Source organism: Meriones unguiculatus, chromosome 1 (genome assembly GCF_030254825.1).
Source record: "Meriones unguiculatus strain TT.TT164.6M chromosome 1, Bangor_MerUng_6.1, whole genome shotgun sequence".
NCBI classification, from domain to species: domain Eukaryota; kingdom Metazoa; phylum Chordata; class Mammalia; order Rodentia; family Muridae; genus Meriones; species Meriones unguiculatus.
Window position 1 is genome coordinate 131,964,873 of NC_083349.1, and position 24,627 is coordinate 131,989,499.

A 24,627-nucleotide genomic window follows, 5' to 3' on the forward strand; every position below is an offset into this window, starting at 1 on the left:
TTGCTTCTGCCCGCGATCGCGCCAGTCGCGGGGTTGCTGCCTGGACAGGGGCGCAGCATCCTGGCGCGAAGCGACCCTGCCCGGTTGAGAGCAACGGCTTCAGCCTCTGCACCGCTCTGCGCTCGCTCTGCCGGCTGGACTCCGCGCTTGCCCCGACCCCGCGCACTCTGCTCCTCTCTGGCGCCCCCGGCGGCCGCGCGCAGCACAGCAGGGCCGGGCAGGCCCGAGCGAGCCCCGCCTCCCGCCTCCTCCGCCGCCCTCCTCCCCCTCGCAGAACACTCAATGTCGGAACGTTCCGAAGATGACGTCGGAGCGTTCTCGAATCCCGTGTCTCTCGGCTGCTGCTGCCGAAGGAACAGGGAAAAAGCAACAAGAAGGAACAGCAATGGCGACACTGCACCGCAAAGTGCCCAGTCCGGAGGCGTTTCTGGGCAAACCCTGGTCCTCCTGGATCGACGCCGCCAAATTACACTGCTCCGACAGTAAGAACCCCACCGCCTGCTCCTCCTTTTATTATCCTGTAACCTTTCCATTCACCTAGAGCCACTGGGAAAAAGTGTGTGTTTGAGAGAGAGTGGCCCCCGGCGTCCTCCATGCTTCTCCCTCTCTCTCTAAATAAATACACACAGACACAGACCATCTGAGCACAGAGAGGCCCGGGTGCCAGCAAGGCTGTCTGTCTGTCTGAGCCTGGCTCTCCGGGGCAGGCAGCCCGCGGGGTGGGCTTTCGCAGCCCCACGGTGGTGTCTGTTTAAAAGGCGACTCTGTTGCTGCTTGCATAGTTTTTTTTTTGGTACCTATCTGGGCCAGGTAGATGGAAACCTGGACTCGGGAGAAAATGTTGCATTGTCAATTTCTGCAAGATTTTCCGATACAGTATTTATATCGATCTGTTTGCCAATAAACACTCTCCCTCCCCCCTTGACTTTGGCGTCCCCCCCCCCTTTTTTCCTCATTTTCTTTTTTCCTTTTCTTTTTCATCTGCAGATGTAGATTTAGAAGAGGCTGGAAAAGAGGGTGGCAAAAGCAGGGAGGTTATGAGGCTTAATAAAGAAGGTAAGTGCAGCTTTTGGCATGTTAGTGTTAGCTTGTGTGGCAGAGTCTTCACAGGCTTTGGAATATAATGTGAATTGTTCTACTGGGTACAGAGTGACTAAGGCTTGTCAAAAATTGAGCACGCCCAGGTGGCTACTGCTTCACTGTTAACTTCCTTCGAAGTATAAATACAACTGGGGGGGGGTGCAGGCAGGGGGAGGCTGTTCAAGGCAGAAGTTTAGTGGACTCCAGCGCTGAACCTCCTGATGGTAGCTGCCATTCTCCTTGGAAAACCATTGGCCAATGGTGGTGGCCGGGTTTAAAATTCCTGAGTGAGTGAGGCATTGGGGGCTCCCTTCGCAAGCATTCCAGCCTCCCTCGTGTGTAAATTCACAAGTTTTAATGAGCCCCACATGGTCGGTCATTCCAGCAGCTACTTTTCCACTCTCACAAAAAAAAAAAAAAAAAAAACAAAAAAAGAAAAAAACCATTGCACGTGGCATGCCTTGGCGCTGCGAGTGACATTTTGTATCCCGTCACAGGCTGTAGGCAGTGACAGGGTTAGGGGCATCAATACCTACAGATCCCTAGCCTGCACCCTCCCCCCAATCTGTGCTTCCCAGCATGAAAATATGATACCTGAAAGTGGACACGTTGAATAGACAGATGATCCCAGACCTGGGCATGTGCGTGAAGCCATAATGTCAAACTTGGGTATCACCATACCTGTGGTTGCTGTAGGTCCATCATCCTTGTTGATTGCAAGCCCGCCATTTGTCACTCTGGCCTCTGGCTTCAAATGAAGCCACCCCAGAGGCCGCTTTCTGCTTAAAGAAAGGATGGGTTCATTTGAATTGTGATGGACTACCTGGAGTCTTGTATACAGAACTTGCTGGCGTTGGTGAAGGGAGGAAGACACAGAGGGCCAGAAGGGAGTGGTGGGAGGCGTCAAAAAAGTTTAGACTTAACTTTGCTGTAGGAGCATTTGCTCGTCCATGATGAATGGGGGAAAAGCCATGCGACTCTACAGCCTAGTCTACTGGTGAAAGGGGGTGCTGCCCTCAAAGGTCAATGAAACCTGCTTAGGAAAGTGGGGCTCGCCTTGCGGACTGAGATCTAAGGTTGTTGGTTTTCAGCGCCACATCACTTCCTGAGAGGAGCATTTGTGCTTCGGGAAGGGATAACGCGGAGGTGAAAAATGCATGTGTGTTTGAAGGCAGCTCTCCAGTCTTGTGTTTCTGCTAATTAAGTACGTTGGGAACAAAACATTATTCTTAAGATGCTTGCCTCTAAATGTCTTAGCGTGATCTTGATGTGTATGCTTGGGATGCACGAGGGAGCGGTATCAAGCAGGCTTCTTACAAGTGGCAGCTTGTTTGTGCTGAAGGTCCGTATGTATTGCCAATGGAAAGGGGTCCCTAGGGCTTGTCTCTCTTCACAGCAACACTGGAGGTCTTGGCCCACTTGGAGAGCTAAGCTCTCAGATCACCAGCACTGTTGCCATGATGAGGAACACATGCCATGTGTTCAAGGAGACTAAAGGCTGTGGCATGCCCATGCTTGGCACCTTGGCAGGCCTGGGTGATGGAGTGGGACCATAAACCCCACCAAACTCACATTCCCCTGCCACCTGTGTCTATGTCAGCACACGGATTCTCCTTGCTGCTTGAGAAATGGACTCTTTTTAAGGGAAAACAAAAAGCTCCCCTCCTCTCGGAAGCCCCAGGAGTCCCGTTGTGCTTATTGTGCCCTCCACCCTGTAAAGGCACACGATTTTGCTTCTGATTGAATGGGTTTGCACGGAGGATACCCGCTGCTCAGCACATCATGCAGTTGGCTTACCTGGCTACCCGTGGACTCGATCTCCTTGTTAGGGCCTGGTGGAGTGGCCGTGGGTGAAAAAAATGAGAACTTCCTGAGGTCTTCCTGGGGTAGGAACATAGCTTTTCTTACAGAAAAGATAAGTGCCACAAACACATGTCCCGTGGTAAGAACTCAAGGGTTGGGCTGAGGCTCTATGTCAGGTGTTGGGCACATCGGGCCTCCTCGTTAGAGTGATTAGATGGGAGGCCTGAGGGTGGGCAGATACTTGTGAGGGTCGTTGCGGGACATAAAGTGGCTTTTGGGACTCTGTGCATCTGTGTGTGTCGGCAACCATGCCTGGCCATGGCTCTGTTGGCTAGAAGCAGTCTTGAGACAGTAATAAAAGAATAAAAGTTTAGGATCGGATTTGAGAAATGGCAGGATATACTACTGTTGTGGTGCCAAATGTATAAGATAAAATTTACCATTTTAAGCTCTCTTGAGTATATAGCCCTGTGGTATTGAGTATAGTTAGTGTCTCACAACCATTACCACTCTTCATTTCCCAGCCTTTTCACCACCTCAGCCAGAAACTCATTATGTACAATGTACCTTCTACCTATCATGCTTACAGTGATTTCCCATCTATCCCTCTTCCCCTTAGTCCTGGTACCTTCCATTTTCTTTCTGTCTCTGCGAAGGTTCCTCATGTAAACGAAACACACGATATCTGTCCTTCTGTGTTTGGCTTGTTTCCTTTACTGTTTCAGGGTTCATCCGTGTTATATGATGTATCGGTACATTTCTTTTCCAGGTAGACATGTTCCGTTCTCTATATACTTCTTATCCGTTGGATATGTGGGTCGTTTCCATCTTTTGACTCTTGTGAGCAATGCTTTTGGGAGCATTAGCGTGATGCAATCATTTTTAGACTGAACTCAGAGAAGTTAGGCTGGAAATGTGAAATAAGAATCATTTTGCCTTCTGAGCTCTCTCTTGCCGATGCTTTGGCAGGTACAAGCAGACTTTTGAGTAACCTGGTAGTTGCAATATCATCTCTTGTGCATCGCTTGCCCCACTGACCTTCCTTTGCTTTGATTTGTCACCTATATTGACTAGGAACTGTTTAATGGAGTCTCTGAAGTCTCCACAAAGAATCTTCTCATCAGCTTTCTTATTCTCTCTTAAATTATAATTACAGAGAATTCAGAAAAGACCTTTGAATTGGGAACTGTTGCTTTTTGGCCTGGGCTTGTGAGGGTTTAGAGCCGCTTAGAGCCACTTCACAGCAAGAGGAACCAGGAAGAGCGGGGAGCGAGAGAAAGTTTCACTCCTCTGGGCTAAGTCTCCAGCTGTAAAGGAAGAGGTTTGGGACTAACTGCCCTCCATAGTCCCTTCTGAGACCTCTCTACCCAGGCTTTCCTAGTGAACGTCCCAACCTTTAAAATGCTATCATGCTGAACAACCTGCCTCCAAAGAAACTTAAGATAACAAAACAAAAACTCCTCATGTTTAAAACAAACAAACAACTACATTACATGACTTCAGAAATACTGAGAATAACAGGGTGTGTTTTCTCAGTTTAAAAAGAAAAGTTTATTTCAATGCCGACAAAAACAAAGCAAAACAAAGCAACCAACCAACCCACAAAACCACTGTGTAGTCTGCTTACTAAAAACAGTTGTGAATAGTTTGGGGACTTCAGGACCTGAGTCTAGACCACAGCAGAGGGGAGGGACTGATTATAGCAGACAAAAGGGAGGGGGTCTCAGTCCAGACCCCACAGAAGTGAGAGGCAGAGGCCAGACCCTAGCACGGGAGAGGGACTCTGTCCAACGTCCAGCAGAAGTAAAGGCCTGTGTTGAATACCCACCACAAAAGTATTCTCCCTATGAAGAGCACTCTGGCCTCAGCTTGGTCTGTCAGGCCATAGCTTTCCTCAGAGGAGGGTCTCAGGAAGCTTGCTATCCCAGTCTTCACGAGAGCTATGCTAACTGATAGGAAATTCCAAAGAAGGCCATTTTTCTATGCTGGCCCTACATAGCACACTATTCTTGCCTCTAGCTTAATAGGTATTGCCCGAAAGTCAACTTTTTCCCAAGCGAAAGTCTTACTCAGCTTGGGAAGATGTTCTCATTACCAAGGATATCAAACAAAACAACCAACTGATGGACAAAGGTTGGGATTTGTGTAGCTCAGAAGTGCCCTTAAATGTAAAACACGTTAGCAGGGCTGTGAGGAAGTGTGACTGAGATAAGAGGAGACGGCTCAACATATGTGAGAACTGAATGCCTGCCTGCTTTTATCCTTTTTTATTATTAGAACTATTACCATCATTTACTACCGAAACTAGTCTGGCAAAACTAGGTATTATTTTAATTACCATGAATTTTTAAGTCATCTGTGCCAAAAAGACATACTGTAGGAAGAGCTTCAACTTTAGAACAACGTGTGTTATAATTTCATAAAGCTTAATGGTTAAAAACAATTTCTGTAGACATAAAGTATTTCATAGACTACAGCTAAGGAGTAAGTTTTGTCAAAGAAAAATTTGTAGGCAGTTAATGGCTTCTGAACATGGATATTTTTTTCTTTTCGTTCCCCCCTTTTTCATGGCTTCAGAGGTCTACAAAACTACATTTAAAATGATATAATGTTTCATTTTATCTTGGAGAAAAGTTAGTCCTCCAAGGACATTTTCTGGGCCTTTGGGCTTGGGCAGAAGTCTGTGTTCTTTGGTTTACAGCATTCTGTTTGGTGGAGGTAAATGTGAAATGCTCCTGTTGCAAAGTGAGCTGTAACAGAGAAAGGGTGTTCCTGAAACATGAACAGGTGGGAATGTGGGAATGTGGGAGTAGTCTCCCCTTGGGCTGAGAGGTTAGGGCTGGAAAGGACCAGCTTAGAGGGGAAAATGGCAGTTGGCCTGGGAAGATGACTTATTCTTCTGACCCAAGCCAGGGAAGCCAGAGACAAGCCATGGAGATTTATGGGGAACTATCTACAGCTTCTTTATCATTACACAGACAACTCCATTATCTATGCTAATAGGAGATGGGAAGGCCACGTCTGTAGATTACATGGAAGAACCTCATTTTCACTGTTGCACCTGCCCTCCGCCCCTTTGCTGGAAGCAGCAAGATTCACTGATGTTGGTCTCTTATTGGCATCTCTGTCACCCTGGGCTTGGATGGAAGGACAGGGGAGATAGGAGAGGCAGAGCAGAAGTGGTAGACAGTAAAGGAGAAATGGGGTGTCAGGAAAATAAGGTTTACAGTGGTACCCAATGGACAAGCTGAGGGTAGCTAAGCTGAGAGAGGGTAGCCGGACCATCCACTTTGGGAAATATAAAGCTTTGGAAATGAGTGTTTCTTTATATTGATGAGGATTTCCATGTGCTCAGATCCCATGTGGAAAGGCAGAAACGTGGCTTTCCTTCCTGCGAGCACAGGGAAGTTAGAATGTATGCAGGCTTGGAAACTGTATACATATTACCTTCAAGGCTTGACTTAGATTGGGCCTGCATCTTCTATAAGACTAATGGATTTTGCTGTTGTTGTTTATTCTTTAGCACTGAAGGTGTAGACCTTAAATTCATCTAAAAGCTACTTTAAAAAAAGTTACAGAATTCAAGAACCTTACATACTTTACCGGAAAGTATCTCTCGCCCACCCTTTTGTTTCTGTATCTTTCCGAAGATGTCCTGGGTGCACTGAGGTTCATAGTCCTTCTACTCTATGACTGACCCCAGCTATGGTCAACCATCTTACTGTTTCGCTCTGTCTTGGAGGACTGTCTGTCCGTTAGTGTAAGGGTGTAAGTATAGCATAAGGCCTGGTTCTCCTGTGGTATCTGCATGTAGGAAGGTGCAGGCCTTTTCAGCTTCTTTCATACATGGAATTCACTCCCTGCTGTGCCATCTTGGGCTGACACTGGGACATTGTAGTGACAGACACAACATCTCTTCCCTGCAAGTTCTTCCTTCCTGGCAACAATTGCAGACATCAAAAAAGCCACAGTGATTGTGAGGGGTGTCCACTCCAGAGAAAGCTGGAGTGCTTCTGGAGGGTGTGAGAGGAGGGGTCAGATTTAGGTTAGGCCCTCTCGAAAGAACATTTACTTTGGTTAAAACCCGAAGGAGAAGAAATGGAAGTTCTCACTATGTGGAAATGGACAAGGTGGAGTTGGAGGAAATAGTATATGTGAAGGACCAAAGTGCAAGTGAATATGGAATGTTCTAGAAATGAAATGTCCCCCCCCACCCCCCGGAGTGGAGCTAGCAGCACAGAGAGGAATGTCAGTTTTCTCACCAGCAATACTGCTGACATTTAAAGCCAGGTTCTTCTTTGTGACAGGGACCACTGTGTGCATTATAAGGTAATATATATAGCAGTGCCCTCTGACCATTGGCTTCTACTAGTGGCCCTTCACACCTGCAAATGTAGACAACCAGAATGTCTTCACATTCCCCCGCCTCCTCCCCCCCCCCAGGAGGCAGAGTCACCTGCTAGGGTGTCACTGGAATGAAGTGAAGCTAGAGAGATAAGAACACTGGAAACAGCGGGAAAGATTTTCAGAGATATTTTGCTACCGTTCTATCTTGGGCCTACAGTCCATACATGAGTCAGCCGTATCGGCTGCCCAATGGGTCAGGTGGACTGTGGCTCTGGGCGGTGCTGTGGCTGAGTTGAAGAGTCTAAGAGAGAGGGCTTGGTCTCTCCAGGTCCTTCTCCAAAGCCTGCCAGCCTGTGGCTCCATCTGCAGAGAGCAGTGACAACAGTGGGCAGCAGGTCCTTGCTCTGACTGGCCCAGCCCTCCCTCACTGTGGGGAGAGGAGGATTCTGATAATGATGGCATTTCTTATGCAGTGGCCCCTGGGGTCAGAAGCACCCTGGCAAAACATTCAGATTTCAGTTTATATAGAAAGTCGGGCTGGAAATACAACTGGCGTTCTCTGCAGTTTGATTGCCCATGGGATATGCCTGAAATGGGGATGAGCATGAAGAGAACGGAGCAGCTGGCTTCAGGCTACCCATGCTAAGGACTGGGAAGTGTGGAGGGCAAGGCCTGGCTCCTGAAGGCTTGTGAGGCACACGTCACGTGCCTGACAGTATCATCTAGGGCTGTGGGGCCATGCTGACCCCTTCAGTGACCAGCTGGCAGGAGGCCCTTGTCTCTGCTGCAGAGCGGATGGGAGAAACGTAGCTAGGCTAGTTTCTCCATGCTTCTCTGTAGATTATGCTCCTGCCCTCTGGACTGGCTTTCATTTGCAGTGTTTGGCTTCATCCCTGACATTCTTATGGGTGGGCATCCAATGACAGCAGCCAATACCATTTTATCTGACGATCCCCGCCCCTACCCCAAGCAGTCTAGGGAAAGCTATCACTCAGAGGCTCTAGTAGTCAAATACAGCTGTCGTAGAAACAGAGAGCCTTAGCCAATGGCTTGTATCTTTGCTGAATGTCATAGAAAGTGCACGGCAAGGGCAGCCTTGTATGTGTCTCTTCTAAAACTCAGGCTTGTGTGCTGCAGTGATGGGCTCTCCGTCATGTCCTATGGCAGGGCTCAGGCTGGCTAACGCTGCCAAGTGGACCTCACTTTGAACCCTAAGACACTAGATCTGATGGTGAGAGTTTGGCAGGGCCCTTCCTGCAAGGGGGTCTAGGCTGAGGCTTAGGAGCCTGAGAAGCTGAGGGCTTAGTCTGGCTCACCTACTTCCTGCAAGGAAAGCTGGAATTCCCCTGTGGATAGAGCATTTGTTTTCATGTAGATGCTTTATCTTTGGTGTGTGTGTGTGTGTGTGTGTGTGTGTGTGTCTTTCACAATTCTACCTGTCAATTTCAAGGAATCCAGGCCTTGATGAAAAGGAAACTAAATGCTTGGCAGGGAGGAACAGACTGGTACTGGGTCACTGTAATCTGGAAGATACAAGTGAGTCAAAGATGGGCTCTCTGAGCATACAAGTGATTATACTGGTATTGTCCTGACTTCTGCAAAGCGGGTTATGAGTTTGTAGACATTGATGATACAAGGACACCTTCAGCAGGGAGCAATGTGACCTGCCTCACTACCCCAAGAGGTCATAGAGTCCTGGGCTAGGCAAATAGATGAAGGCGTTGTGGGGTGGCTGAGAGGGGTAGCTGGTAGGGGGTGGCTGATAGGTCGTTGGGACACATTCCCTTACCCAAGGTGATTTCCAGTGCTTTTAAAAAGAGTATATTTACCACGATTGGAGATACAGTTCAGCGGTAGAGCATCTGCTGGAATGTACAAGGTTTCAGTTCCCAGTCAATGTTCCCGCCCCCTGCCCTCCCTCAGAAGTTACTGGCCTCCGAAGGACAAATCCTGCCAGAGTCCACTTCTGTGAGGCTCCTTGAGGAGTAATGTTGTGTAGACAGGATAGACAGAATAGAATGGTGCAACATGGGGGCTGAGGTTAAGTTTGGGTCCAGAGTTTCAGGTACAGTTTCAGCTAAAAACAGGTAGGAGAAGGCATGGGGTGAGGGTTCTGTGAAGAGTATGGAGTGTATTTAAAGCCACCAAACTGTGCACTTGAAAACAGCTACAGTGGTTAATGCTATGCTGTGTATATTTCACTACACACAGAGAGTTCATTGGCATGGCAGCCTTGGGAGTTTCATGCAGCATTATTTAAATTTTGACTCAACCATTTCCCAGCTGTGTGTTAATTTCAGATTTAATTTCCTCATTTTCAGAACGGAATAATAGTTCCTCTCAGAGTTGCTGTAAAAATAAATGAGATACTATCTGGCATCCTATAGGTACTCAGTAACGAAAGCTGTGGTTATGGTCGTAATATTTTTACCACATACTCAGGTCTTCTTTGTCTTATCTGAGCTGCCCTGTCCAGGGGACACATTGTATCAAGATTGTTTCAGGAATGGGTCAGGATATTGAGTATCAGACACTGGGCCAAATGTGGTGTTGTCATTGGGTCCTTGTGAGCAACCTGTGAGGCAAATTCTGTTCTTAGCTGGCGGGCAAGGGTTGACTCATTTACTCAAATGGCTCAGCTAAGAAATAGGGGAGCCGGGATTCGAACACTGAGGCTGGCTGAATCCACTGTCTGTGCTCTCATCAGTGCCCATAATGTCTCTCCTTCTTGGAACAGTGTGGGACTGAGGCAAGGCAGAAGGCATTTTTGACACATTTAAGACACATCTAAGAGGCCCAACTGTGGCCTTCCGCAGGCATGGAGCAGGGACCTTCTTAAGCATTGTACCTGGACACCTGGCTTGCCTCACCCAGTCCAGCCCTGTCAGGGGATTGTGTCCTTTCACCAGACTGGTGCCAAGAGACTAGCTGCCAGTGCCCCCTGCCTCTGTAAGACCCAGGGCATCCCATCAGTGACGGGCTTTCTCATCCCAAGGCCCCAGCTTTGGGCCTGTGTGGTCAGAGCACTGGCCCCAGGGAAGCACAGGAGCTGATGCAAACTGTTCCTTTTTAGAAGAAGGTGTTAACAAAGATGGTTGCCAAGCAACTCCAGGGGCATCTATCTACAGTGATGATGTCTCCCCCCCCCCCCTTTTGAACATCTTCTAGGCTGCTGTTCAGTTTGCTCTTGGCGTTGGAATTGTTAGTATTTTCATGAAGGGTGTGCTCCTTTGGATGATGGAGCGCAGATAGCTTTTCAATACCTGCCACATTCAAGGTGTCCTTTTGATGGTGATGTGCCTGCTAAGTGGGTGTGAGCGTCCTTTGCCTCCTGCAGCCACAGCATGCCCTGCTTGCTGCTGGCTCTGAGGGGCAGCGATAAAGAAGGTTCTTTGGACTGGAGCGGCTGAGAAAGACACAGAATGCACCTTGCACACCAGCACAGGGTGAGGTAGCCATGTTCGGCTCCTGTCACTCTGGGTTTCATCTGCTCTTCATTAGCAAGGCCACTTGAGTGCTGTGTATGCGATGCTCTTACCGGGGCCCCGGAGATGCTGCTCTTCCCCCACCTTGCTCTTATTTGAGGCTGAAGGATCTCCAGCATGTGAGTTTTCTGTAGCCCTGCTGCTGTTCCTGCAGCCCCTCCTCTGGGTGGCATGTTTGGTGCACTAGCCTGCTGACTGGTGATCGGATTCCTTCCTATTTTTTATTTTCCTGGTAAATATCAGGGCGCCTTTTGTACAATCTTGTCCCAGTCCAGGAGAAAGGAAGTGAGTCATTAAAAAGTGCCACTGGTTACCCTGGGATAAGGAAAGCCCTATGTGGCCTACCTGGGGACAAGAGCCTCCCTTGACTGTAGCTCTACCCCACCCCTCACCCAGAGCTTCCCATATCCCATTGTGTCCATCCTTAACATCCTCTGCAGAGGCAGGGCAAGACCCAAACAGGATGTGTGTGAGGATGAATGCTGCCACTTCCCGTGGCTGACAAAATGACTACTTGGCAAAGACAGGCCCAGGATATAAAAATCAGCTCCGAACCGATTGCGGGTCTCCAAATGGATTTACTGGGAATGGCTATAAATCAGATGTGTCCATCCTATGGCCCATGGTCCGAGTGTGCCCCGGGCTAGCCACGGATATAGCTTGGAACATTTGTAGGTGGCAGTGTCTTATCACAGTGTCAAAAGGCTGAACAGTCCATCTTTAAACAGTAGACAGAGCTGGGCATGATCGCATGCCTGTGGTCCCGGCACCCAGGGGAGGCAGAGGCAGGCGGATTGCTGTGAGTTCGAGGCCAGCCTGGTCTATAAAGTTCGAGTCCAGGACAGCCAAAGCTACACAGAGAAACCCTGTCTCGACCCTTCTGAGATCTGTGAGGAGACCAGGCTTCATACCGTGCATGTTTTCTTCTCTTCCTCCTCATGTGGCTCCTTGCTGTCTGTGGCCACCACTGCCTGCTCAACCCTTCCCATTCCCTCTGTGGAGACTAGTGTGTCTGTCACCACTCCCGGCCTCTCGGCAGAGTGCTCATTCTCTGTCCCGGAGAGCTGCATCTTCTCCGCTGCTTGTGTGAAACCCCACACTCTTTTCACACAACAGCTAGAGCAGGCGTGTGCTGTCTCTGATGATGTGCTGCCGATTGTGTCCACCAAGCATTTGGGCCCGTGACACCTTACTTTCTTCCGCCTTAACATGGCTGCCAGAGATCAAACTTTGGTCATCAGGCTTACAGTGGGCGAGTACCTTACCCACTGAATCATCTCCCTAGTGGCAAGAAGTTCCTCGTTTAACATCCAGAGGTGACCCCCACCCTGCATCTTCCAGTACACTGTCAACATTAACGTTTCTCACACAGGAGAAGGTGGAATGCTGTCATAGTCGCCTGGGTAGACACCATGCAGACTAAAGCAGTGGTCTGCCTTGTTTCCTTGTGTGTGTGTGTGTGTGTGTGTGTGTGTGTGTGTATTTATGTATATCATTTATAATATAGATTTCTGTAACATTTGAAAGTAAATTGCAGACCTAATGATACAACATTTCTGTTTGTCACTTTGCCACATCTTAACTGTGTTTTCTTGAGCTAACACACCTGAGTTTCAGAGCTTCATCTTACACAAAATATGCTGTACATTGCAGAGATGGGTTTTCCTTTGGCGGTGAGCATGGCATTTGTGTGGGAACCATTCCCACACTCAGTGAAATCTGTTCCACAGCGGGGAAATTCTTAGAGCCCCCTTCACGTCCATCAGCGGATTCATCATTTCTTCCCAGGGGGAATAGGATGACCACTTACAGATTCCATCCTTCTGACCTACTTTTTCCGGCCACCACTCTTAAATTCCTCTTAAAAGTCAGAGTGAGGGCTTTCCCTTTAATTATCAACTTTCAGACACTGAGGTTGAACACCACATTCTTAAACTGGGGGTGCGGGTTGAAGGGGGAAGGCAAGGTCAAGGATTGGTGTGCTGGCATTTCAAGACGTGTGCATTGTGGGAACATAATCATTGTGGCAGCTCAGAGACTGGGGAAACTCAGGGAGGAAGACTGCTAGGGGTTAGTGAGCTCTAACACTGAGCCCTTCTCAGTTTTAAAACACTGGGAACCATTATCCCGCACTCTCAAGGGACCGTCTACTTTAATTTTGGGAAGGAAGGAGGTAATTACACTTAAAACAGTCTGGCTCACACCTTCCAGCTGCAGTGTGTTAGGTGGACCACTGAGTCAAATGCGGATGCAGGTGAGGGGAGGTTCCTGTGTGTTAGGAAGCCAGGCTGCTTCCTGTATCAGTGGCTCAGCAGGAAACTGCTGAGCACCCAGGATGTGAGTGATACAGGGCTGGGCCCTTTGTGGGGGTGTGAGGAGGAAACAGCCTCTGCCGCTGCCCTCTAGGAACTCACCATGGGGCTCCCTGGGGCCCCAGACACTGCACAGAGGATGACGTGGGGTTCAAGATCCCCAATGATTAAAAAGGCTGTGGTCATCAAGACCTTGGCCTTCAGGGCAGGGGATGTTTGGGTGGTTTTGCCTGTTGTAGAAGCCAAGTTCAAGTTGGAAGGAAGGAAGGAAGGAAGGAAGGAAGGAAGGAAGGAAGGAAGGAAGGAAGGAAGGAAGGAAGGAAGGAAGGAAGGAAGGAAGGAAGGAAGGATACGAGATAGAGACAACAAAAATGGCTGGAATGTGGAGAGTCAGAGTGCTCCTGGGATGGGTAGCAAAGGCCTTTGGAGAGCTATGAGTCCCCAGGAAGCTGCTGTTGGAAAAAGTCATGGTGAAATCCCATCAGGACCAAACAGAAACCACAGCTTCACCCATGTGGTAGATCACTGCAGACATGCAAGGAAACATCCTCCCTTGTATCAATAGTGTTTATATGTATCTGGCTTTCCCTGTTTGGGGTTCTGGGGTCAGCTCTCTCTCACTCTTCCTCTTTTCCACTCCCTTTCCCTCCCCCTCTCTCTCTGACACACACACAAACTTTAAGGTTTTTACAATTAATCCATTACTACCAGTGTTATTTTAATGCGTGTTTAGCAACTTACTCTAAAAAGTTGTTAATTACAGATTTTACTGATAAAATGCTGTTTAGCGTACAATTCATCAATAATAACATATTTTAAACTGTTATAATTTTTTTTTCTGAATTCTCAACCCCACATCTCATGCTCTCAGTGTAGAATCGGAGCTGAGGCTAGTTACTAGCCTGTTAAAAAGTCCACAGTACAAATACAGCACGAACAACAATTTGGACAATAGTCAGCAACACAACAGACTTTGTATCCTGTTTTAATAAATTGAATTTTACTGCTGATCTTCGGGGGTAGATAGTTGGTAGGCTGCTTGCTCAGCATACAGAAAGCCCTAGGTTGACTCACCAGGAAGGAATAAAACCAAGCATGGTGGTACATGCTTAAATCCTAGCACAAGGCAGAGGCAGGCAGGTTATAAAGTTCCAGGCCAACCTGGGCTACATTGGCCGTCCTGGGCTGCTCTATAATGAGGCTGTGTCAAGAGAAGAGAGGGGTAGAGCCATGCTTGTTCATGTGTGCACTGTCTGGGGCTTCTTTCTCACTGCTGTGGCTCAATGAGGTAGTGAAAACAAGGACCTTGGGGACCCAGAGCCTGAAAACACCAATCACACTACTCCAGCTCTTGCTCAGCACATTCGTGGTTGTACAGTATACCAAGATGATTATGAAGTTGTATGTTGTGATTTTTTTTAATGTGTCAAATTGTAAGCTTATATCATATAACCTTTAATTGCTTAATGTACCACTGCAGTGCGTAGAGCTTCTGGTGCCAGAATAAATGAAGCTGTCACTATTGGGCAGCTGACAGTACCAGATTGGAGGGGGAGCCACAATAAAAAAAGATTTTCATTACTTTAAGTTGTGGTCTAATTGTCCATAGAAATCAGAAGAAAGCAATTTTGAGGTTAGTTTTCATATGATTCTTTTTCCCTCTCAGGGTCTGGGGTTTGTTTTGTTTTTCAAAGGAGTTTTCCCCAGAACTAATTTAAAAGCTCAATACAGCATGCTTTTCTTACTGAATTTTGTGAGCATCTGTCTCGAGCCCATTTAGCCCCTGACAGACGCCCAGCCTCTCTCAGAATTCCCACAGATGTTCAGATGTTCTGTGTCCAGAGAAAGGCCCGCTTCCTGGTGCTGGCCCAGAGCTGGAGGAGAGGTGGGCCCACCAGTTGCATTTCGCTGGGGTTTTCCTTGCCGCCATTTCCTGCCGGTTGCCTCTGAATGGATTACAGATGGTCAGAAAAAGACTTCTTGGCACGGGGAGAGAGGACCAGTCTCCAGCGCTTTGTGGGAGAGGATTTATAACAGGATGGCAGTTTATGCCTACTGAGAATGGGCCTGGCTGCCGCAGGCCTGTGGGAGAATCTGGCTGCCTGTGGAGCTGTGGCTGTGGGCAGAGGGCAGCAAGAGGAAGGCCGTGGGGATGTGTTGGTGGCACCCTTCATCAGCGGACCCCGAGCGTGGGGGATGGCATCCTGAGGGAAGGTTTTGGTGTGGAATGTCAGCCGTTTTTGTTTTTATTTTGTTTGTCTGTTTGTTTGTTTTTCTGCAGAGAGGTTCAGATAGTGTTGTGATTTCTCTGCCTTACTTTCTCTTTCCTTTGCCACAGTGTAATAGAATGCACTTAACTTCTACACTTAAAAAATGTATGTAGCAAAAATTTATTATTGTAACCATGTTAAAGCATATGGTTCAGTGACACTGAATATATGTACAGGGTTGCAGGACCCTAACCTCCACCCTTTTCTAGAACTTCTGCAAAGTCCAAAACAGAAACTCTGTGTCCATTAACAGGCAGCTCTCCTGCCTCCCTCCTTGGCACTGCTTTTTGTGTCTGCGAATTGGGCTGTTCCAGGCCCCCCCATGGAAGGGGAATTATTTGGCATTTATCTTTTTGACTGGCTTATTTCTCTTAGCAGAGTGCATTGCAGGTTCATCCATGTTGAGGAACTTTTTGAGGTTGAGCAGGATTCTGCTGTACGTGCATACTACAGTCTTCTTATCCACACATTTGTCTTACTGAAATTTGAATTTGCTTTCACTGTTTTTTGGCCATTGTACATGATGCTGCTTCATGCATATGTTGTGGGCCTGACGAAAACTAGTTTATGGGGGATCACTTCCGCCCTTCTGAGGCAGCACAGCATAGCCCAGGAACCTCCTCCCCCCCTCAGAGATGGCAGAAATGGAGTGCACGGCTGTATGGAGGCAAGCCTGCCTGCCAGGAGCTCAGATAAAGCTGGCATTCCACTTGCCAGTCTGTATAGCCCTTGGGTGACACTGGCCTGACCGAAGGGCTGCCACCTTCCAAGGTGCACAGAGGCGCTGTGTTGTCCCTCAGAGATCTGAAAGGATGCTTCTGCTTTCTGGGGAGGAAGGGTTGGGAAGCCTGAACTGACTGGATGAAGATTCTAGAATAGGGCCGTGATTCTGAGATAGCTCAGCCGGTACACAAGTTTGCCACGTAAGCCTGCTGACCAAGTTCGGCCCCCGGAATCCACAATGAAAGGAAGGCATCAACTTCTGAAAGTTGTCTTCTGATGCCCACGTGTGCGTCATCCGCACACACACCCACACACGCAAACATAATAATAACAAAATTTAAAAATTGTATAACATTCCCAAATGCAGTCTCCCTCTTCCAGAATGCACGACATAAGATGGCCTTGGGCCATTTGAGGGGTTCCAGGTGATCTCTACCTGATTGCTACCAGGTCATATTGAAAGGTCCCTGCTACAGTAGAGGATGTTGGGCCAGGCCTCTGGGGATGGATGTGGACAGCATGACAGCGGGATTACCCCAGGACGATGGGAGATCTTCCCAGAGAACAAGGCTGGCGATGGCACAGAGACTTAGGAAGAACTGGGGAGTGCCTCCTGAAATGTGTGATATAGTGACCGGCAGTGTCCTTTCTGACGGAAGGTGGTGGCAGAAGGAGCAGGGGGAAAAGGTGGTAGTGTTTTATTAATAAAGCTGTTGACAGTATGTCGAGGCCTGCACTGGGCCACAGTGGGGTGTATGTGTGGGAAGAAAAGAAAAGCCATTCATTCCTGACTAAGTTTGAGAAGTACTTACGTTGTGTGGTAATTTGTAGGGGTGAGAAGGTGTACACCATTTTTGCACACTTTTTCCAGGGACACCAACAGGTTCTTTGCTAGTTGCTTCTTTGTGGCAAACGACCCCCTTGCACTTAAAAAAAAATGTATGTATGTATGTGTGTATGTATGTGTATGTGTGTGTATGAATGTATGTATGTGCATGAATGCAAGTGTGTATATGTATGTATGTATGTGTGTGTATGTGTAGCTTGAATACAGACATGACAAGGAAGGATAGCCATGTGGGACAAGGATTGACAAGCAAGGGTATGTGAACTTGAGGGTTGAGAGTGTAGCTCAGAGTGGAAGTGGTTCTCTAGCATGCCCAAGGCCTGGGTATAGTGTGTGTGTGTGTGTGTGTGTGTGTGTGTGTGTGTGTGCGCGTGTATGATTGAATGTGGGCACACAGATTTCAATGCACATGTGGAGGTCAGAGGACAACTGGTACTCTCCTTTTACCATGTGGGACCCAGGGATTGAACTCACAGTGTCAGGTTTGGCAGCAAGCACCCTTACCTGATGAGCCATGTTGCCAATCCTCATCAGGTTGTTTTTCTTTTCATAATTTTAAATTTTCAGACAGATGAACCAACAAAGACACAGACACACACAGATGATTCATTGTGCTACATGGGGCATTCCCTTTCCTTTTCATCCGTGTGGCTGCTGGGCAGGAGAGCAGTGTGGTGGTAAAGAAGTCAGATCTTGGCTAACATGGTGGCTGATGGCCTCTGCTGCCTTCTCCCTTGGTGACTTTAGGCAAGACTCTTAGCCTGTCCGCAGTAGGCTGCATCAGCGGACACATGGCTGTGGGTCAGGAAAAGGCAGCTGCTATTATTCAGCTGAGGGACAGGCTTACAAAGTCCAGAAGGCTGTGACCATCACTGCTGGGTAGTACTTAACATTGAGAGATGACAAAAAGGGGGCCAAAATTTGAGAAACAGGGAGAGGTTGGGGGAGTTGAGTTTGGGAAATGGTAAGTTAAAGAGAGATGGCAACAGAGAGGCTTAGGAACTCAAGTGGGGGTGGGGTGGGGAGTCTTCGGTTAGTGGCGGGGGAGCAGCCTTTTCTTCTTTTGGCATTGATTTTCATCCTTTTTGGGCTGCTCTTTACCTTGCCCCTAGCTCACCCTATACAGCAGCCCTGGTGAGGACATCTGTGTGAGTCCTGGGAGCCAGGAAAAGAGGGGTGCCTGAGAGGAACTCCTGCAGGAAAATGCATTTCAAATAGTCAAGCACTTGGGTCTGGAGGCCCCTCGTGCACAGAGGACCCTGGCATCTGACAGCAGTGGCCTGTGCCTGCTGTGTGCTCAGTCTTTACGAGGCACAGCTGTTGGTGGAGGGGAGAGCCCACAGCCTCTCAGAGCCTTGCTCTTCCCATCTGTAAAGTAGCGTCACTACAGGCGTCTCACAGTGCTGTTGTGAAGTGAAGTAGATGTACTGGCGTGCAGGAATGAACTTCACCCTGGCTTTCGGTGCATGCTGGGTAAGCAGTTCCTTCCATTGCCATTGAGTCTCCCCCTAGCAGGGAAGACTGGAGGACACTGTTCAGAACGAGGCTTCCTCATCATACTGCATGTGGACACAAAGGCTGAACTGCCTGAGAATGGGACAGCTTCTCAGGAAACAATCTAGAAATGGCCGGAGCCAGAAGCCTAGAGTGTGCAAGCCTGGGCCAGCTTTCTGAGCATTGGTTCTCATTCTAGGGAAAAGTTTCTTTTGTATCTTTATGTTCCATCACTCCTGAAGCCCTAATCATTTCAATACAATGAGAAGAAATACTTCCAGTTTGGTCCATTGCTAAGAGTCAGCTCAATTTTTGCAGTATTACAATGTGAGTGAGATGGAAGAGCATACAGCTTAGAAATAATTTAATATAGTAAGGCCCAAAACACTGGAGTGGACAGTAAAATTGGCATTAATTTTTTAAGGAAAAGTGCACAGTTTTAAGAAACACCGAAAACCCTTGGTACAGAGTAGGATGTGAAGGTGTGTTAACTTGGGTCTACATTATGGACCTCTCTCTCGGTTTAAAGAGCGAAGAGGAGGGAGGGGTGGCTGCTGTTGCCCTCCCTGTGAATCCAGATGGGAAACAGGAGGGAAGGAAGTGGCCCAGAGTTCCATTGTCATCCAGAGCCAGCATTGGGAAGCCCTGATGGCCTCAAGGCCACTGCTGAGTCCTTGGGGAACTGTGTTCATTTTTTGCCTAGGAGGCAGGAGGCAGCTAGAATCCAGCCAGCCATTTCCCTGTGAGTGGCTGCTTCTTCTGGCTGGATCTTCCCACTGACATGAACATCTCCCAGCCTGGTGTTTGAGTGGTGATTTGAGGGGACAGTTAGCTGACCTGTCAGGAGGGATCTGATGGAGCTCCCTGCTCTCTGGCAGGTGTGGCGGTGTCAGGGAGCCTTCCGTGCCCAGCCTTCTGCCACCTATTGGAAAGGAGTTGTCATCATCCACCCAAGCTCATTGACCTGTACAGTTCCTCCCAGAGGCCTGTGGTGACCCCTTGTCCTCAGTGAAGGAGGGCCTGGGTGGAGGAGGCTGCCTCCAGGGTGGTAAGATTGCTTAGACCTGCTGCTGTGGACAGTTCTTCTATGTTGGAGTTGCAGAGCTGCTTGGTGTATTCCTTCTTTTATGGTTTTACAAATGCTCCACAGGCTAATTTACCATATCCATCAGATTCCAATCTTGATATTAAAAAAAAAAAAACCTTAGCACTCTGACACATTTATAGCTACCCAATCTTGACTGGAGGACCCAAGTAACTAAAAATATAGAAACTCTGATTCCTAAGCCAGTGACAGGAAACAGTGGACGCTAGCAGGGGCTCCTGTGTTAATAATTATGCTGTCAAGACAGTGCCAGTAAGAAAGGCTGCCGTTTACTGAGCAGCTATTTTCTCTCAGGTACCTCACATATGTCAGCCTTTTGATCTCCCCACTGTGAGGAGCTTTGTAGACAGGGACAGACAAAAAAACTAATTTTCTAAGATTTTACAGCTCATCTGTGGCTCAGCCACGGTGGAACTTGGGCGTTTGTGTTCTGCCAGCCCATGTACTCTTTCCTGTTCTCAGGGTTTAAAGTAATCATACAGGCTGGGTCTTCCTCAAGACTCTGTATCCAGCCCTGCAGCTGGCTCTAAGCATGTCACCCCTTCATTGCTTTTATCTGTCCCTATTGCTTTGATCGTTTCTTGTCTGGACCTGCTCTCTAGGTGTCTAGCTCACCTCGACCTGTTCTCTAGGCCCTGAAACCTGTGAGTTTTTTCAGTGGTCCCAGGTATCTTATTGGGTCTTTCTGCTACAAAGGAACCCAGGAAATTATCAGAGCAGTTTCTCTCTCAGATGTGAGAACCCAGAAGTCAAAACTCAGACACACATAATCAGTGGTCAGTAGCCTGTCAAGAAAGGTGAAGAGCGTGATGTAAGTGGTTCTCAAAGATGCCATTGCAAGAAACATGCCTCCCAATGTCATCCTTCCCCTCTCTGTGACACTTGCGATGTCTTTTTATGTATGTGTGCATTTTAATATTAGCTTTATTGAAATATAATTCATTCACGGTAAAGCTGACCCCTTTAAGGTTTTTAATTGTGTGTGTTGTTATAAATGCCAACATATGCAACTAACGCTATCATCTAAGACTACAACATTTTTTTTTTTATTGCATCCAAAAGAAATCACCTATCTACTACCAGAATCTTACCAGCATCCCGTTAGGCTCTGGCAGTGTATTTTTCTGTTCTGGGCATTTCGTAGAAATGGACCTATAAAAAAATACATGTACGGTTTTATGTATGTTTTTTTTTCACTTAATAGTTTCAGGGTTTCTCTATGTTGCAGTATGTTTCAGTTCTTTGTTCCCACTTGTGAGTAAATACTATTCTCCTGTAGGATATATCATCTCCTGTTTATCTACGCACCAGGTGATGAACATTTGAATGCTGTCCACCTTCAAGCTATTATGAACTATGGTATAAAACACATACTGTTTTTTGTTTTGTTTGTTTTGCTGTGTGTGTGTGTGTGCGCGTGCACATATATTTTTGGTTCACAGTAACATATCTTAACTCTAAAACTCTTTGAGCTACTATCAAGGGATTTTCTGCAGCAACTGCCCCAGCCTCCATTCCCACCAGCAATGAGGTTTCCATATCTTGACGTATTTGTTACTGTCCATCTTTATTTATTTATTTATTTATTTATTTATTTATTTATTTTTATCATACTCCTCCTGGTGGGCGAGGGTTGGAGTCCCACCGTGACTCTGGTCTGGCCGTGTTCACCATTGTTCCCTGTGCTCACTGGCTTGCATTAGCGGTCTTCTTTGAAGTTCTTTTTAAGGTCTTTGCCAGCCCAGGCTGTTTCTCTTTATGTGTGGTTTACTTTTTATCTGGTTGTGCACTGTCTTCTTGAAGGTGCACTGAGGCGCGTGGGCTTTTTACTTCCTTCATCCTAGTGATTGATTATTTCTCTGGTTGCTGGTGATTCGTGCTTCGCGTTGAATTTACACCTGTGCGCTCTTCTGTGTTGAATTTATACCTGTGTTCTCTTCTGACGGCGTTGTGACTTCAGCACGCACATTTTGATCCCTGATTGACTTTTAATTTCTGTTGTTTTTATAGGTGAGAGGCCCAGACCTGATTCTAGTCCTCTTCAGGTGTCTGCCCAGTTGTCTAACACTGTTGTCAAAGGTTATTACTTTTCCTCAGTGGTAAGATTTGCTTCTGGACCCACTCTGCCCCGTTGATATGTCTGCTTAGTCTTATGTCAGTAGTGTACTGTCTTGGCTACTGTGGCTTCACAGAAAGTTTTGGCATCAAGAATCTGTGCTCTCCAATGCTGTGGTCCTTCAGAGTCCTTGTTCTGGGTTAATCTCCATATGGACTTGAGGATCAATTTGCAGTTTCTGAAAGAAAGAAAAACAGGCAGTTGAGACTCTCAGAAAGCTCATGCTGTACCCGTGTGTCAGCTGAGGCTCTTGGGCCACTGTCTTAGTTGTCTTTCCATTACTGTGTAAAGTTGCAGTAGCCAACTTATAAGATGGGCTCATGGTTTCAGAGGGTTCACCTATGCTCAGTTGGCCCTGTTACTTTCAGGCCTGTGAAGAGGCAGCTCAAAATGGAGCTTGAGAACATGGCAGAGGAAGCTAGCCAACTATGTCAGCAAGGAGGTGGACCTGGGTTCCAGTATTCCCTGGCAGGGTGTGCATCCAATGATCCACCTCCCAGTAGTTCCTCATTACATACATGGGCAACAGAGGTACATTCAGGATCCACACTGTAGCCCCTGTCCTGAGCTTAGAACCTTCCATGCATGCATGGATATCAGAGGCTTGCCGTCTTTCCTTCAGTTCTCCATTACTGTCAACTGTGTTTGCAGTTTCCACAGACAAGTGGGGTTACATTTTTTTTTTATAAGTGTCTTATATATAAAAGTCTTGTGTTTGCATTGCTATGGTCAGTGGCGTCTTAATTTCACTTTCTGATTGTTCATGACAAGGGCATAGAAATACAACTGGTTGTGTCACTACGTGCTAGGCTTAGGAGCTTTCTTCATGTGTTTACTCTGTAAGGTTTCCTGCCCGTAAGACAGACAGAGGTGGTTTTACTTTTCCCTTTTCAGTTGCCCTGGTGAGACTCTTTAGTGTGACACTCCACTCAAGTGCTGAGAGTGGACATCCTTGTCATATGCCTGTTCTCGAGGAGAAAGCTTTCGGTCGTTCCCCAGGCAGTATGCTTCGCACTGTGGGCTTTTCCCAGATAACTTTCCTCCTGTGGAGAAAGGTCCTTCTGTGCCTGGTTTGTGGTTGTTTTTATCTTGAAGGCTGTTGGATTTCTGTCCTGGGCCCTCTCTGCATCCATTCATGCAGTTGTGTGGTTTTGTTCTTTGTTCTATCAATAAAGTACTTTACTTGGATTGATTTTCATAGGTTGAACTACGCGTATGTCGCCAGGGTGAATTCCGTTTGCTGGTGAAGTCTGCTTCTCCTACTGTGGTAGAGTTTGGTTGAGAATCTGTGTTTTCTTGGCTTCTGACGTCCTTGGACTCAGAGTTGGAAAGTGTTCTATGTGATTCACTCTTGATGAATAGAATATGACAGAAGTGACACCATGTGACATCTGAGCCTGGGTCATGGGGTGGGGGAGATCTTTCAGTTTGTCCGTTTCCTGGAACACTTGCTTGGTGGCTCTCTTTCTTGGACTCTGTCTCCTTGGCTGTGAGAAGCCTAAGCCTCTTGGGTGTAGGCACTGTGGTAACAGCACTAACTGATCTTCCAGTGATAGCCAGTCATTCTTGTCAGCATGTTCATGGGCCTCTTCACCCAGCCCAAGAGATCTGTTATGTGACCTAAAGGAAAACTGCCCAATGGCTTCTACTTGGTCCACACGAGAGGTCCTAATGATTTATAGTTCTAAGACACAAAGAATGGAGATAGTTTATTAAACAACGGTAGAGCAAAAAGCCATGGGCTTCAGTCAACCCTTTATCGTCCCTTCCCACAAGAGCTCTGGGAGTAGGCAGAGGAGTATTTTTCTTCTCTCCTGTTTCCAGAAGAGGTCAAGAAACATTACCAAATGACCAGAAGGCAGCAGTGAAAAGAAAGATGGGCCAAAGCCTGGGATACCACATCTGGGTGACCACCTGTGGTAGTTATCATTTTATAGCTGTGGCTAGATCACCTAAGGGCGCAAGTTCAAGGGAGGGGTGATTTGTTTGGGGCTTTGGTCCTGAGTCTGTCTCTGGGGCTGTTGATTCTTGGACTGCGATGATGCAGGAACCTGGGGCGGAAGCAGTCCCCATGTAGCAAAGAGAAGAGGCCCCTAGGACCAGGTATAACTTTCAAAGTGACCTACTTCCTCTAGCTAGGCCCCGCCTCTCAGGATTTTCAGCACCACCCCAACTGGTGTCCAGCTGGAGTCCAAGCATTCAAACATTACCCTTTGCAGTGGTGGCCCAGCCTGGGCTTTCCACTTGGGGTTTTATCTGTTTATTAAGACAGAATCTGACCTGTCCCCAGCTGGACTCGAGCTTGCTATGTATCTGAAGGTGACCTGGAACTCCTGATCCTCTTTCCTCCACCTCCCAAGTGCTGAGATCATAGGTCCTGGCCCCCATGTGTTTATATGGTGCCTGGGAATCAAAGCTTAATGCATGCCAGGCAAGCACTCTACCCACTGAGCATGTCTCCAGTCCTCTCCTCCTGCCCCTGCTTTGAAACAGGGTCCCAGGTAGCCCAGGGTGACCTTGGACTTGCTGTGCAACCTTGGTAGTAGCAGGAACTGTATCTGCCTCTGCTGGACTTCAGGATGGTTTTGCTTTAGCCTGTGTCCAACCATAACAGCAGCTGGTGCCTGAGCCACCTGCTCCTTCACCCTCCTAGATGCCCCTGTGGTGTGGCAGCTCTCTGTGGCTCCCCAGTCCTTGTAAGCCTACAGTGTCTTCTCAGCTGAGCCTAGCATCCTGCTGCTCTCACCTTCAAACATGTGGGCAAGACTGGGCTGCAGGAGAAGGCATCTGATAGCCCTGAGAGACAGGTATAACCTGAGTGGCCAGCATCATAACCAGGGTTGGGAGGGCCCCAGGCACATGGGAGAGCTTGATAGGCCTATGCAGCCTTCCCAAATCCATGCCAGCCTGACTGGCCACCACCTGATTGGGCACGCAGGAGCTGAGGAAACAGACCTGTATCTTGGATGTTAGCTTTCCCTGCTGTGACCTGTGTGGGGGTCAGCCCTATCCTTTACTTAAAGAAAAAAGGCCCTAACTCGTAGG

At 47.7% G+C, this 24,627-nt stretch overlaps 1 protein-coding gene across 13 annotated transcripts in view; it reads left to right on the forward strand.

Annotated features, from left to right (window-relative positions):
- The first annotated feature begins 202 nt into the window (after positions 1-202).
- Positions 203-24,627, forward strand: part of Atxn7l1 (ataxin 7 like 1) — a 218,466-nt gene continuing 194,041 nt past the window's right edge. For 5 of the 13 annotated variants that reach the window (XM_060366915.1, XM_060366924.1, XM_060366911.1 and 2 more), the window contains exons 1-2: positions 256-482; positions 988-1,056. In XM_060366915.1, coding sequence (XP_060222898.1) covers positions 302-482; positions 988-1,056 — 250 coding nt within the window. In that variant the 5' untranslated portion in view covers positions 256-301. Of the gene's footprint in view, positions 483-987; positions 1,057-24,627 lie in introns of all 13 variants that reach the window. The other 8 variants (XM_060366976.1, XM_060366950.1, XM_060366952.1 and 5 more) reach the window with 5 other exon arrangements.